This window comes from Papio anubis, chromosome 1 (assembly GCF_008728515.1).
Source record: "Papio anubis isolate 15944 chromosome 1, Panubis1.0, whole genome shotgun sequence".
Classification (NCBI taxonomy): Eukaryota; Metazoa; Chordata; class Mammalia; order Primates; family Cercopithecidae; genus Papio; species Papio anubis.
This window is the reverse complement of record NC_044976.1, coordinates 191231802-191248718: the sequence shown is the minus strand read 5'-3', so window position 1 is coordinate 191248718 and position 16917 is coordinate 191231802. Positions and strand designations below refer to the sequence as shown.

At 33.8% G+C, this 16917-nt stretch overlaps 1 protein-coding gene across 6 annotated transcripts in view; it reads right to left on the bottom strand.

The window, feature by feature from the left end:
• Positions 1–676: 676 nt before the first annotated feature.
• Positions 677–16917, bottom strand: part of KIFAP3 (kinesin associated protein 3) — a 155107-nt gene continuing 138866 nt past the window's right edge. For 3 of the 6 annotated variants that reach the window (XM_009193698.2, XM_003893543.3, XM_009193733.4), the window contains one exon: positions 677–1130. In XM_009193698.2, the coding sequence (XP_009191962.1) occupies positions 1025–1130 (106 nt within the window). In that variant the 3' untranslated portion in view covers positions 677–1024. Of the gene's footprint in view, positions 1131–5079; positions 5117–5143; positions 5213–12711; positions 15701–16917 lie in introns of those variants that run through there. The other 3 variants (XM_009193718.2, XM_009193723.4, XM_021930661.2) reach the window with 3 other exon arrangements.

Here is a 16917-nt window from a genome sequence, read left to right as displayed (position 1 = left end):
TCCATAGCAGGTGATCATGGAACTATCTCTGATTATAGTTATTATTATAGTTATTTGTTTGCTTAGTTTTTCAAGTAGAATTGAACATTTTTCTCAATATGAAAACACTGAACTACTTTTAAAACTCATTATTGTATAATGTCCATCCATTTCTTGCTATCTAAAGCTATGTTATAAAAACAAGTGAATAATTGGGAACTGGGTACCAAAGTGAGTGAAATATTCTGTTCCTTAGTTTTCCATAATGAGACTTTTAATTAGCTTTCCCATGGTTTAGACACTAAATTTATGAAGAATAAAAGTTAAAAGCCAAATGCTAATCTTGTATCACTGCTTGTCTTGTATACTAGTTGTCCTAGGATTTCTATATTACAACCAGGAAGACGTGAATTAAAACCTCTGAAGAGACTATAACCATAAATAACTTATGGCATATGTTCCATTATTAATTGAAAACTCATAGTTAATAAACTTTGGGAAGGAAACTTTCAGGCACATGGCATGGAATATGAAGGTGATGTTCTTTTTATAAATTATAAAGGTAGCATATATTATATGAATTACTCAAGACTTTACAAGCAGAAAAAAAGGACAAAAAATAAAACTCATGTGCACCCTATGTTAACATGTAATTCGTAATGAAACGTGTGAAATATAAACACATGACTTTCACTTATTCATTTTCACTTTATGCTTTTTAATTGAAATTAAATTAGTCACTTAACGTACATAATGCAGTGTTTCTTTTCCAGTCTAGTAGCTTTTCAGCATTCAGTTTTGAGGCTCATGGGAAATGTTACTCAGTATCAAGATGTGGTTTGATGAGTGAACAATGTCAGTATCGACTGTACTTAACAGGAGACAGAAGGGGCTGGGGTTAATTTGCAGCTAACAACATATAAAAATAAAAACAAACACAGACCCACAATAACATCAACATGCATTATTAGGCAAAGATCCAAAATTAACCCAACCCACACAGATTTCTTCTAAGCTGAGGTAACGCATGGAAACAGATACTTTATCAAGATCCATAGCCATAGTAGTAAGGTTCATCAGGGCGGAATCCATATGCTGTGGCAGGGCGTCCAAGAATGCCAACTGGTTGGCCAAAGGCATCCATTCCAAGGCTAAAAAAGAGAAAAAGGAATGATAAGCTATGTTTTTCATCACACACCCACAATGCAGATTAAGAGGCCTAGATTTTTATACCACCAACATTCTCCTCCTAGCAGGGATAGTGATTTATGTGGATATCACTAACTTTTTTTTCTTAAGGTTAATAGAGCCATTAAAAGTGTATATAATAAAATACTTCTAACAATGTGTGTTAAAAGTATGAGAAACCTCTGTCAGTAGGTACTATTCTAAACAAAGTGGAAGAATCAAGTTAGAAAAGTTTTATTTAATGAATTACTTATATATGGCTCTTAAGCAAAAATATGAAAAGATTTTACATGCTAGCAATGATCAGTAATATATTGCTAGGGAATGATAAAAATAAAACTGTAGTAAAGTGAGTTTTGCTGTTTATAATGTCTTTTCATATGACGATATGGGACTAATTCCACTTTTAGTAAAAACATGTGTTTGAGTTATATCAGTGAACTCTCATGCAGGGCCAAATCATACCATAAGCCTATGATTAAAAGAACAAGATAAGGAATTTGACAAAATGTGAAAATTAGTCAGACTTGATCTGCAAATCCTTCCTCTGATTCCTCAATGCAAACAATTACAAAAAGTATCTATTTCTTTTGAGTGACAGCAAGGCAATTACAAATTCTGGTTCAACTTATTCTATGGAAATAACAGAAACCCAAAGATAACCTTCAGAGCTGTAAAGATAGCTTCAAGTATGTTAAACTTCATGATTATTAAAAAAATTACTTGTTGATCTATTAATACATTATTTAGAGGAAAATCTGTTCTCCAAAGTCCTTTTTAAAGGTCAGGGAATTATCCGACACTTAGGAAAATGACAAAGTATTAATGTTACCAGGCAGAATATGGTGGCCTTAACATGCTCATGCATAGCTCATGCAGTGAGTGCTAGTGAGCTTGACTTCCAATCAATAGAAACCATTTGTAATGCAGAAATGTAAGTTTTGGAAAAATAAAACACATTTAAATGATTTAAGTTTGCACTACATGAGGAGATGGAAAGATAATTTTCCCTCAATAGCAAAAGCTGAATCTGATGAAAAAATATATTCACATAGGCACTAACTCTCTGTCACACTCAGAGTGAGATTAAGTTGACACACTTTAGAAGTAACTATTAAAATGTTAAGGTTTTAAATAAATGTGTGTATGTGCATGTGTGCATGTGCATGCATGCTGGTGTGTATTAAGATGGAACTAAAGAGTAAATGTAAAGAGCCAAAATACATATAACACATACTGGTCCAGTGACTCTACCCTTTAGGAGAATGGAAGTTCTGAAATACAAGTTTCAGGTTAGCATTTGTACTGAGCAGTCCTGGACACAATTTATTGTTTTGGGCTCCTCCTACATCAAAACTTTGTCTATAGTTTCCCAAAGTTGGTTGAAATTTTTAAGTCTACATTTTATTTTGAAATGGTAAAAATATAAGCACCTTTTCTTACTTTGGTCTCATGGGAAGAGAGACTAAATTTTGTGATGAGGGAATCAAGAGGTAGCTTAACAGATGTTTCAGAAATTAATGGAGTCAGTGAACTAAGAGGCACTGGTATCAGCTTAAAATTAGAGTAAAAGTTATTGAAAACTTTTCTCTGCAAGCACTAAGGCTAACAAGTAATTATCTATCTAAAGAACTCTCCATTATACAACTGTTGATTACATAGCTTGGATTTCAACTTGTTCCTTCTTCATCTTTCTGCTTATTACCTGTCTTTAACCAGTCCTTATCGTTTTTAGCAGCTCCTCTGAGGCCAAATAGCAGTAAGCTTAGGTTAAACACAAGTTAATCTTATGTTCGTTTCTCAATCTGGGGGCTATGGCAAGATCTATTTCAGTAATTTGAAAACAAGAGGCATATATGGGACAGTGAGGAAATATGAAAAGGCACCTTCAAAACAGAGTATCTCACAGATGACTTGTTAGCAATATCACTATAATTTTATCTAAAAGAAGATGGTCCTCAGAAGGGAGTTTGCCAGTCGTTGGCACAAAACAAGGAGCTTCTCGGCTACAATGCTGGTTGTAGCCACCTAAGCAATTGTGTGGTGATCTGGTAAGCTATAACACCATAAGGAATATCTGGCCTTTTTTGCAGTTTGGTCCTCAGTCAGGAAGGGAATTTAACATTCTCAGAGTCTGAGGCCATTCTACATTCAAGTTGCAAAATTCTCCCCCTTTTTTTTATTTCTATGACTAATAGGCAAACTATTGATCATTGTTTTCCCATGTAATTTGCCAATAGGGTAAATAATAAACTTAGATATTACCTAATCTACCTGATGGTTATAACTTCCACTGTACATTAACAAATGGATTTTTTTTTCTTTTTAAAATATGTCATGCACATTGTTGATAAGAATCAGAAGTCCCAAGTCAGTGAAAGAATGACCCTTGAGCACTGATGAGTCTGAGTTTCTGAACCTATAAATCTCTGGTCTTGAACAGCATGGTCTTTAGGTTACTATGGTAAAGATCTATTTATGCAGTCAACAGTTCACCCAGAGACACCTGTGGGTATTACAGTGTAGAGGACATCATTTACTTTTCTGAATTTCTATATACAAATATCATTTGGGGAAAAAGGAATAAAATTTGAAACCAAACTGTAAAATGATCTTTTCTGGAATTCTTCATTATGTATCACAGATGAACTTGCTGTTTAAAGAAAAAAATATTTAAAACATTTATGATCAGTTTAGAGAATACGTTGACATAGGTCCTAGGTCCTTTTGTATTATGAAAAATCAACTATATCTACAGAATTAATAAATTTTTAATTAAATTCACTGTGAAACAAATAGTTTGTTTCTTTAATCCCTCTCATTTGATTCTTTCTAATATAGTGGGGGAAATTAGGCTTTCCAGGATGCTAAAACCTGGAGATATTCTTTTGGAATATGTAGACACTTTACTTTTTTCCTTGGGAAAAGGATATAGCCTTGCTAATGCTGAGTTTAGTTCAAAACCAGGAGAGTTTTCCTTTAAACAGAAGCAGATAGATTCTTCATGTAAGTTCTTGAAGGAGATAGAAACTATGAATATAGAAAGGCAATGCTGCAGCAAAAATTGTGCTTTCCTGATCTGGAAAGACTTGACTTCAATAGTGTGTATCACAGGAATTTGTACGCCCTCACTAGGGGCCCTGAGAAGCAAGGAAAAGTAAGCTTTGATATGCCACATCTGCTCTTGCCTTGTGTGACCATTTTGCTTCAGATACCAGTTTGAATATGTGGCTATTTATAAGTATACTGGAATTTAATCCAATCTTGTAGGGTGCGTGTCTCTGTATGTACATAGTTTCTTCTTGCTACTCCTAACCCACATAAAAAGTAGTGTATCCCTCTAGATTAGTATATGCCACTATTATAGTATTTTTTCTTTACAGGATTGGTTATTTAGTGTCATTTCACCTTTATCCTTAATGTTCAGATAACATATTTTGGACCTTTGAATCACCAAAATACAGTGTCTCTTCCTGAAAATACATAATTCTGGTCCAAAGAAAATAGTTATTGTTTATTGCGAAAAGATAACTAGGAATGATAAGGGCAAAAAGTCAATCTGCCATTAAGTTTTATTTCCCAAGAACAATTATTTCTGGGTACCTAGGAAGAAAAATGACAAGTTCTTTAAAAGACAAAAATTATATTTAAAACTCAACAACAAATAGAAAACCACATCTAGAGTGTGTTTTTAAAAATAAATTTAGAAATCTAATTAGCATTCAGCAAGCAGAAGACTGAGTTTTCACTAATATTTACAAGACTTCAAACACATTTGTAATAGCAATCATTAGAATTCTAAACTTGAGATGATTTAGAGCAGGAAAAAAGAAATCTGGAAATGACAAGTGATGCTTCACATGCAGCACATAACAAGGGAATGGCAGCCAGTAAGGAATCCCAGGCACTCACAGGCTCTTATTAAATTTCTGGGCCAGAGTTGACATTCCTGTAGAAAGAGAAGAAAATCACCTACCTCTGGCTGTTTGTGAGGCTTAATTAGTGCGTATTTGTAAAGCACTTTGAAATCCTTGGATGAAAAGTGCTGCATAAGTGAAAAGTATCATTATTTTATTAAAATGAGATAAAAGCAACACAAGTCTTTTTCTTCTTTTAAATTCCTAGGTCAGCAATATCAATGTAGAGCAAGTAATGAATTTATTAGTAAATGGCTACAAAAAAGAATAAATGCAGGCCAAATTATTGTTTCATAGGCTCATGGAAGTCTGACTTGGGAACATTTTAGGAAATAATCGTGGCTACACTTTTATTCACAACATCCTTGACAGGGTCTATCCAGCTCTTGTCTGAACACCTCCAGAAAGAAGTGCTCACTACTTTGTGAAGGCAGTTCATTCCATTTATGGATATGTAAAACTGTTGGAAAGTTCTTTATTACACAGCTCTAAAATCCAGTTCAATTAGTCTTAGAATTACCCTCTGAAACCACACAAGGAGTCCAATTCCTCTTTGATATGACTGCTCCACAGCCCTGGTTTACTCAAGCCTCATTACATGGTCTTCAATCTTTACCATCTCACTTGCTCTCTAAAACCACTTCCATTTTCTAGTGTTTGTCTTCAAATGAAGAAGCTAAAATTAACATGATACTTATGATGTGGTCTGAAACCAGTACAGAATAAAAGATCCTATATCTGACTTTATACTATTGTAGGTTAAAACTGTATTAATCTTAAACAAAATTTTTAAGAAGATATTATCACAAAGTTGCCTAATATTGACTGCTTATAATTGTGTATATATGTGTATATGTATATACATAACATTGAGTTGTATGTAGTTATATAATATTGTTATATGTAACATTAAGTTTTTTATATATATGTACAGTTGTGTTTGTACACACACACACACATTCAAAATTTACTTATAACTACCATGCTGAATTTCATCTTTTTGGTCTGAGTCTGTCTTTAGGAATTCTATTCTTCCCAAGACAAAATCATTTATGACTACATATTTGTAAATAGGCAACAGTGATTTTTCTTAACAAACCAGTCTTTGTGATCCATCAGGTAATATTGAAGGCTGGAATGCTTTTGGAATTGTCAAGTGAAAGAATTTAACATGAGCTGTTATAGGAAGAAACTTTCCAGGATATTATAAAACCATATGAAATTACTTCTTCATAATTTCTTAGAATACTTCATTCTTTTTATGAATTTCTCCAATATATTGATTATAGAATCAAAATCAGTATTTAGTATGTTTACCTTTCTAAGTAGATTGTTAATTGATCATCAGGGTAATTTCAGCTTAAGTATGATTTGTCATGGGAAATTTAGGTCTATTGTTAATAGTGACTCTATATACCATTTGCCCATCCATTCACCTATCCCAATAGTAGAAACATTTATTGAGTTCCTACAATGTTCTAAGTATAGTTTTTGAAGCCAAGGAAAAAACACATGCTGGGAAGGCAATAATAAGACATAGTCCTTGACTATAAGGATTGGAGGCACCTAACATGGAAGAAATATTCTGATAATAACCTGATGTCATACTACTGTAGCATATGTATAAATTGCTACAGAAGAAAAGAGGGGGGCCAAATATTTAACATAAGAGTATCTTAGAGACATGTACAAATTGCTTCAGGAGAATCTTGGCAGCTAGAAAGTCTTCATACAAAATACTTTGATTTAATGCATCTGTTACTTCCTGACATATTTTGTTATTGTATTTCTTTCCCATTAGAAAACAAACACCATGGAGGGCAAGGACTGTCTTGGCCATTGCTATATCCCTAGCCTCTAGTATTGTATCTGACATGTATTCAAAAAATACATGAATTCACGAATGAATGAGTCTTAAAGGACAAGTAAGATTTCACAGGCGAAGACAGACAGAATTCCTGATGGTGGAGCAGCCTGAGCAACAGAGAGGAGTGGCCGATGAAGAGCAAATGGTTTGTTATGGTTAAAGTTTTAGATTTATGATATCAGCAAGTGGCAGGAGATAAGGCTAGAAAGGGCAGTTAGGACTAGATATTGAAGCTTTTCATAAAGCTAAGAACTGGTGGCTTCTGGAGAGTCGTCAACAGTTCCTAAGAAAGAGAATGACCAAATTCTATGTTTTAGAAAGATAATTGTAGTAGGAAAGGGGGTTGAGATGCAAAATCATAAACACTGAAGAAACTATTACAGCTGTCCAAATGTGAAGTAATGAGAACCTACAGAGGGGTACTGGCAGAAATAACAATGATCAAATATGCTACAATTCACAACAATGTTATCTTTTCTCTGTTTTTTTTTTTTTTTTTAAGAAGGAATCTTGCTCTGTTGCCCAGGCTGGAGTGCAGTGGCGTGATCTTGGCTCACTGCAACTTCTGCCACCCGGGTTCAAGTGATTCTCCTGCCTCAGCCTCCCAAGTAGCTGGGATTAAGGTGTGTGCCACCACACCGGCCAGTTTTTCTATTTTTAGTAGAGACTGGGTTTCAGCATCTTGGCCAGGCTGGTCTTGAACTGCTGACCTTGTGATCCACCCGTTTCAGCCTCCCAAAGTGCTGGGATTATAGGCGTGAGTCACTGTGCCCGGACCATCTTTTCTCATTTAAAATAGTTTTATTAGGCCAGGTGCTGTTGCTGATGCCTAAAATCCCAGCACTTTGGGAGGCTGAGGTAGGCAGATTGCCTGAGCCCAGGAGTTCAAGACATGGGAAAACCTCATTTCTACAAAAATACAGAAAACTCTCCAGGCATGGTGGTGCACACCCATGGTTCCAGCTACTTATGGGGTTGAAGCAGGAGGATCACTTGAGCCTAGGGGGTTGGAGGCTGCAGTGAGCCATCACCGCCACTGCACTCCAGTCTGGGAAACAGAGTGAGTGAGACCCTGTCTCAAAAAAAAAAAAAAAAAAAAAAAAAAAAATTTAAAGTTATACCTTTACATGTTGGGGACTGAGAGTTAAGGAGAATAATTTCAAAACTGTCTGGAAATTTTAAAGGTTATAGTTAATTGGAATGGAGCAAATTTTGCCCCCTTAGTATGGGAATATGCTTCATCAAATGACTGAGATGCTGTGGTATTCCACATAGATGAAATCAGACTGTAGAAGAAGCTTGCCCCTATTTTCTACAGGGCTGAACTATTCTGGAAAAGAGAATATTTTCTCCTTGAAATTCTTAGAATAAGAAGAGATGTGCAAATTGAATGAAACAATGAGTATAAAACAATACCTAACACTAGTAAAATGATGTGTTACTACATCGAGATCTAAATGTTTGTCATTTATAGACCAACCACTAGATGGAGAGCTTGTCTTACCACTGAATTTCAGGTACTTTCACAAAGTTTCAAAGCAAGGATTATTAAATTTAAACTTCTCAGCACATTTAACATTCATAGAATGTGGTGTCCATTGCTTTCGCAGATAATTAATGTCCAGTTTTATGATTATGAAATAATTTACAGCTAAATAGAAATACCTATCAGTTACATGCAAAAAAACTTTTGTGAATGTTGGGTGCCTAAGAAAATAGGTTATAAGAAAAGATGCTGATTGTCTTGAACACTGAAAAAAGTAATATGCATGAATGTTAAAGTACTATTACTATAACATAGCTTCTAAAATTTTTCATTGACCTGATATTAATGGCATCTTGTTTCTATAAATCTATATGTAATAAATATATATTTTAAGTTGCTCAAAGGTATTACTCATTTCTTTGGACCTGAACTTTTGTATTGTTGAGAAAATAAAATCCAAGAGCATGGTTAAGAAGTCTTCTAATGAGTTTCACCAGCATATATCAAGTTTAGTTGTCATTTTCCATTTAGTTTTATTCTTAATTTTTTATATGCATAATTATAACTTTTTCTTTTATTATAATAAAAAAAGTGGCTAAAGCATCTTAAAGACTCTTATTCTTAATGAATTCAAACTAGTGTTTTTTTTCAAAAATCAAGGGCAAATTATATGAGTAGTGGGAGGCTGTATTTAAAATACTCATCTAAAAACATTTTTTGAAGGACATCTGTCAGTTCTAAGGGTGAAAACACCTTGAGGAAAACTCCTTTCAATTTAGTTACTACACTGAGATACTTCAGATAAAAACTAATTTGTACTAATGATGAAGGGAACATGTGTAAAACAGTCACTGATTTATTCTAAATGGTAAAGAAATTCCATTCCATTGACTGTCCTCTAATTTCATTCAAGTTATACTTCTCTTCTTATACATCTTAATCTGTTGATTAACCTGCCTCCAGAGTATTATTTTAGTGACTATATTTTAATGTGGAGATGTTATACTTGGTACTTTTTGATACTATATCATTGCATTAATTTTTCTATTCCTTTTTATTAATTTACTTATTTATTGCATTTTATATAGTCTCATTGAAATTCTTCTATTAACTGTAATTCTCAGGCATCCTAACACTCTTGCTGTTAGAGCGCTTGTCTTGTACTGTCATGTACTTTACTAAGCTTTTTTTTTTCTTTTTCTTTTTTTTTTTTTTTTTCCCGAGACGGAGTCTCACTCTGTTACCAGGCTGGAGTGCTATGGCACGGTCTCAGCTCACTGCAACCTCCGACTCCTCAAGTGATTCTCCTGCCTCAGCCTCCCAAGTAGCTGGGACTACAGGCACATGCCACCACACCCAGCTAATTTTTGTATTTTTAGTAGACGGAGTTTCACCATGTTGGCCAGGATGGTCTCGAACTCTTGACCTCAGGCAATCCACCCGCCCTGGCCTCCCAAAGTGCTGGAATCACAGGCTTTACTAAGCTTTAAAACAAGGCTTATCAAATTTAAACTCCTCAGCATACTGAACATTGATAAAATGGGATTTCTATTACAATCTGATGATTCTCTTTCATGATGGTCCTTTTTATGTTTTCGTTGATATGAAGTCTCATTATATTGCCCAGGCTTGAGTATTGTGGCTGTTCACAGGCACAATCATGGTGCACTGTAGCCTCCAACTCTTGGCCTCAAGTCATCCTCTACCTCAGCCTCCAGAGTAGCTAGGACTACAGGTATGCACTGCTGCACCTGGTTCCTTTCTTTGTGTACTTTGTAATATTTTATTGTGCTTTCAACTTCATTTTTTTTCCCCTGTCTGTTGGCTCTTGCCAAAAGAACAAAGCTGGAGGCATCACGCTACCTGACTTCAAACTATACTACAAGGCTACAGTAACCAAAACAGCACGGTACTGGTACCAACACAGAGATATAGACCAATGGAACAGAACAGAGTCCTCAGAAATAATACCACACATCTACAGCCATCTGATCTTTGACAAACCTGAGAAAAACAAGAAATGGGGAAAGGATTCCCTATTTAATAAATGGTGCTGGGAAAATTGGCTAGCCATAAGTAGAAAGCTGAAACTGGATCCTTTCCTTACTCCTTATACGAAAATTAATTCACGATGGATTAGAGACTTAAATGTTAGACTTAATACCATAAAAATCCTAGAGGAAAACCTAGGTAGTACCATTCAGGACATAGGCATGGGCAAAGACTTCATGTCTAAAACACCAAAAGCAACGGCAGCAAAAGCCAAAATTGACAAATGGGATCTAATTAAACTAAAGAGCTTCTGCACAGCAAAAGAAACTACCATCAGAGTGAACAGGCAACCTACAGAATGGGAGAAAATTTTTGCAATCTACTCATCTGACAAAGGGCTAATATCCAGAACCTACAAAGAGCTCAAACAAATTTACAAGAAAAAAACAAACAACCTCATCAAAAAGTGGGCAAAGGAAATGAACAGACAGTTCTCAAAAGAAGACATTCATACAGCCAACAGACATATGAAAAAATGCTCATCATCACTGGCCATCAGAGAAATGCAAATCAAAACCACAATGAGATACCATCTCACACCAGTTAGAATGGCGATCATTAAAAAGTCAGGAAACAACAGGTGCTGGAGAGGATGTGGAGAAATAGGAACACTTTTACACTGTTGGTGGGATTGTAAACTAGTTCAACCATTATGGAAAACAGTATGGCGATTCCTCAAGGATCTAGAACTAGATGTACCATATGACCCAGCCATCCCATTACTGGGGATATACCCAAAGGATTATAAATTATGCTGCTATAAAGACACATGCACACGTATGTTTATTGCAGCACTATTCACAATAGCAAAGACTTGGAATCAACCCAAATGTCCATCAGTGACAGATTGGATTAAGAAAATGTGGCACATATATACCATGGAATACTCACTTGGACTCAGGAAGGGGAACATCACACACCGGGGCCTATCATGGGGAGGGGGGAGGGGGGAGGGATTGCATTGGGAGTTATACCTGATGTAAATGACGAGTTGATGGGTGCAGCAGACCAACATGCCACAAGTATACATATGTAACAAACCTGCATGTTATGCACATGTACCCTACAACTTAAAGTATAATAATAATAAATAAATTAAAAAAAAAAAGATATTTTATTTTTCCTTCTTTGTAGTTATTAACAGAAAAAATGCTCTAATAGGTACCTAATGGAAGTTGTCAGATGTGATTATCAAGTTGAAGTGAATATTTACTCAAACCTATAATGGTCTCAGGCTTTTTCTGGCAATATTTTAATGAAGGTATGCCATCTAGTCATCTTTAACTTACATTTCTTCCATTAAGTACAAGGACTTCTTAAAATTGGCAGTTCTATACTATCAAGCAATGCTTCATTTCATACCACCAAATGTTAAGGGAACTTGCTGAGTGGCTTAAATAACCCCTAGGTCAATAAACCGAGTCATTAGCACCTCCTTTAAATAATTGTTTGTCTGTTACTGGTTCAACATTTATATAATCTGTCATAATACCCTGGTTTTCTAAGGTAAAAAAATTACTGCTATGGGCTTAAACTAGAGAATATCATGTAAGTAGCAATGTTTTTTCAGTGATAGTTTAACTATACTGTCTGGTACTGAGTGAGTTAAAGCCTGAACACCACAACTAATTACTATGTAATGCTAACCTTAGTTGCTGGTTCATTTTGAGACTCTTTAAAATATGAACTGTGTATTTTACCCCTATGCACTCTCTTAATGATTTGTTTTTTTAGACTGAAATCACTTCCAGCCATCAGTTATACTTTTGGTCTCTACATATGCACTTCTCCAAGCACAAATATTTCTTTTTCCTATTGGTCTGCCAGCCCTGTCAGAGCAAATTTCACTTTAAACTAAATGCTATGATACTTAAAACCTCTTGGATTACTCAGGCTGCTAGTGTGATCTGTAACCTTCCAAGAATGACAGCTGAACTTTCCAATTTGCTTATAGTGTTTGGGGAACTAGAAAGCACATGCCAAAAGGAAAATGTTTCTGATGTTGAACAGAAAGGAAAGTTCTTGTTGGAGGTGGGGGCAAGAGACTATTAAGTACTGAAAAATACTAATAAGAAATGAAAAGAAACTAAACATGCTGTAAAGTCTAAGACCTCAAACATAATTCAAAACTTAATACTAGTACTAAAAACTCTGGTTAAACTGGTTAAAATATGAAAAATAACCTTTAGTTACTGTAATTTAAGCACCAACCAGAATCTTAAAGTGATAATGCACTATTGAAATGAACAAATTCAAAAAATGGAATATAAAATTATCACAAGTAGTACACAAAATGGGCTATATCAACTCCCCATCTTTCTTTATAAAACAGGCAAGTCTGACATATGAACAAAAATAAAAGTTAATACAGTCATCTAACATACATGCTACCTCCATGGACATAATAAGAGTCTCTCTTATATGAACAAAAAACACTACTGACATAACACCAGTCTTTTTTTTTTTTTTTTTAATTAATGTTAAGTTTTTTGTTAAAACTTGTGTCTCCAAAATCCTTAAACAAATCATTCAGTTTGGGAACATTTTGGAATAGTTTTGAAACTTTTCACTTCAAGGAAGCAGACAAATGTTTGTTTTAAAAAAATCCTGAAAATCTTATCAAACGTAAGATGCTTAATACAAAATCTCCTATTTATTTCATAATCTACTTATTCATTTGTGTCAATATTTTTTAGGCTAAAATAATAGTCAAATTACATTTTTGGATGATAAAAATTGAGCAATGACTGATAAAGATGTTTCTGGAAAGCTAAATCAAACTAACATTTTTCCAAAATTGAGGGCAAACATATAGATAATAGGAACTATATTTAAACACATTAAAAGTGCATCTTTTTAAATAGCTAAGCATAATTTAAAAAATTTGATTCTAAACTTATAATTGCAAATACACACACACACACACACACACAAAGGCATTTCCTTGCTTTACAAGGGTATGTCAAAAGATTTATATTGGGCAGTATTATTTGATGTTTTGCAGCCATTAATTCAGTAATTTCAGTAATAAACACAGGTTGGAAAAATATATCACAGTTATTTAACGTCCGCTAGAACGTTTAGGATCTCAGAATACTGCATAATATAACAGAAATGCATTAGAAGAACAGGTATTAAAGTAAATCTCTACCGTTATAAGCTTTCTTGATCCTTAAGACTATATTTAACTGTTACATTATAGGTTTCTTTTTTAAAAAAGGTAAATTTATTTTCTGTTCAGGTATAAGACTATAGATTGTAAGATTACATGTCTTCTGATGATGAAGCATGGTGTTTCTGTATCATCTTCAAAGAATAGGGCTAAGCATCCTTTGGTCACACTTTGCATTGATATAAACAAATTCAGTGTAGACTGGAATGTAGAAATATATGACAATTGTTTATCTGACTTGTAAGAGTCATATTTTAAGTTAAAATTATTCTTAAATCAGCCTAAGGAAACACTATCTTTTTTCTTCTTTGTCACTCATGTAAATGAGCATTTCCCCTCTTCATTTAAGGACTAGCAATTAAGTTTATGAAATTCAGCCAAATGAACTTAAGTACAAACTATGAACTTATCAATAACTCCTAAATTTTCTTAAAGTTAGTAGGGTGCAATTACTTCAAAACTAGAATATCTGAATGGGATTTGTGTCTCCACTGATAACTTGTTTCAGTCTATATCCATAACTAACTTTGACATGACTTCTTTCTTTGTAAAATAAGAATAATGGCTATATCTTTTAACACCTCTATGCCTTGAAATTATTGTATTTCCAAGAAAAGTACCCGCATATAGTATATATTTGGTGGTGTTATTGTTATGACATGAAAATGATGAATACTTCCCTAGAAATGCTTAGGAAATTCTGGCTTCTGCCTAATGATCTAGACAGTTAAGGGATACTCTATCATACTTGGCAAGCTTCATACACATGCTTTCTGTTTGCCTTTATAGGGCTCCTACATAATTCATAGAGATTTATGCCTCCACATAGGCATACTAATTGTTGTTGCACTAAAATAATGCCATGGCCAATCGTTCTTCCCTTTTACCGTAGTAAGACTGGACTGTTTGTATTAAGATTGTTCAATCAAAACCCTTTAGATTCTATGTCATGACTGATGAAAATAACACCTTTAGGGATGAAACTTACTGAAAGATTCTAGTTACATGCTTTTTCATCTTATTTTATACTCAGTGAGTTTATTTTGAAAGTAGTTAATCAAGGGTAAGGTTTTTAGTTATCTCATGTAAATCATCACTTCTCACATTGTACACATTCCTATACTCAGGTTTACTGCCAGTGTTGGCTTCTCTTAGAAAAGTGCACACAGGTCATGAAAACGTTTAGGGTGGAGTATTTTCATTCTGCGATGTGTGTTGTCTTTGGGCTTGTGCCAACCTAACAATCTGGCACTTATAAGCAAAGCTGGGCAACTATGAGAATTCTTTAGGGAGATGGAATGCACCATACATTTTTGAGATTATCTAGGCTTTAGACAGTATTCTGAATTAGCATATAGGTATATCTATATTAGTTATTTCAAGTATGCAGGAAAAGGGACAAATTGATTCAATTTAAAATAACTATGGTATCTATTTGCTGATGGCAAAGAGTATCTCCCTTCCCTAGACTTTGTTGGGGGATCACGTAACATGCAACTGTATAAAATTGTAATAGTTTCTTTTTCCCCATAGTGTATAAAAAGAATGAGGTAAATTATAATAGCCTAATATTTATGAAGGCTTTGAAAACTTTTTAAAAAATACTTTTAAAAATATTTGAATGTTTTTAAAAACACTTTTTTTGAGATTTTTAAGAACTCTTAAAATGCTTTTTAAAAACACTTTTTTAATGCCTTTTACAATGTTTTTAAAAAATATTTTTTTGACTTTTAAGAGCTCTTGCATATTTATCACCTCAAAAATATCTCAGCATGAAGTTGGGCACCTTTATCAATATAGCTTTATAGGGTTTCTTGTATAAATTTGAAAAGATGTAAATTTTAAGCTACAGTTGTATTTTAAAAATTTACTTGCCTAACTATGTTCATAGAAGCCTCCTCCCATCCTTTCACACTTGAGGGGCTCTAAATTAGCCACTTGATACTGTCTACACAAATCTGGATTCCTTTTTAAGATCGCTGTGCCTTTTAATTTCTGACAGGCCAGTAGGAAGGTGCTTTGTTTTTGGCTGGAAAACCCTGAAAAATCGGGGTGTATCAACTTTAGATATAGTTTCTTCTAAAGCTAAACAAAGAAAACAGGCTTAAAATATATAAAATACATTATATTTCTTAAAATATAATGTTGACTTATGTTCATAAAAAGAGAATTATGTTCAGGAAATCATTGATTATGTTCCTGTTTAAGTGTATTCAAAAGACCATTTAAAATCCTTAGCTTATTCAAAGGGTGCAAGACAGCTTTTGTTAATTGTGCCTTTCTACTCTAAAATGAGACCATAGAAATATGTAGCTTTTACTTAAGAATCAAAATAAATACACACAGATTTTACATATACCCATAATGAACTATAATATTAGAAAAATGATTAGAAAATTACTAATAATTATGTTTAAACACAAAACAAAGTAGCATTTGAAAATAAATTATATTACAGAGTCCCACACTTGTCTCTTTGGAGCAGGTCTGAGTTCTATCTAATTCATGGAGGAACTGAGCGTTAGATTACCAAGTAATTTGGGCTAATACTGGAAGACTGCGCGTTAGCCTAAAATTCCTACAGGTAAATTCTATAAGATTATAGTTCATAATTAATCCTTTAACTCCAGACATCACCTCCATTTTCAAATGACCACTTTTTTAAAATTAGAAAACCTGATGCATTTTAACAAATCCTTTATAATTTAAAACTCTTCCAATGAAAAGTGTTAAAAATTCATCAATAGCTATGATGTCAGTGTTAAAAGAATTTCAAAGACTAAAATGTTTGTCTCTTGTTCCCTTGGGAGTATCTATCTATGTAAAATGAAAAGTCAGTTTTAACTCAGTAAAACTTTCACCCATGAGATGGGAGTCATAGAAAATCAACATTTATATCAAGCTCCTTGATAAAATGGTTCTCCCCAAACCTGTAATTATTCAAATTACATTTTTTAGGACTCTGATGTGTTTCTAAAGAGGGAATATCTCTATTACAAAGACACCAAAAGCTGTTGTTTCGACTAATCCTTCCAAACTACTTATTGCTGTAAAGAAGTAATTAAACATTAGTGAATTATCAGACCATGAAAGTACGATATTTTATGAAACAGCATATATAATTTAAAAAGTTATATTTCAAAAATAATGTGGTTCTTTGACAAATATTGTACTGCTTAGCTTAGAATGCTATAAAATCTGGACCTATTTTTCTAAGAAAATTCACATTCTCTAGATTTTTTTTGTGTGTGTATAA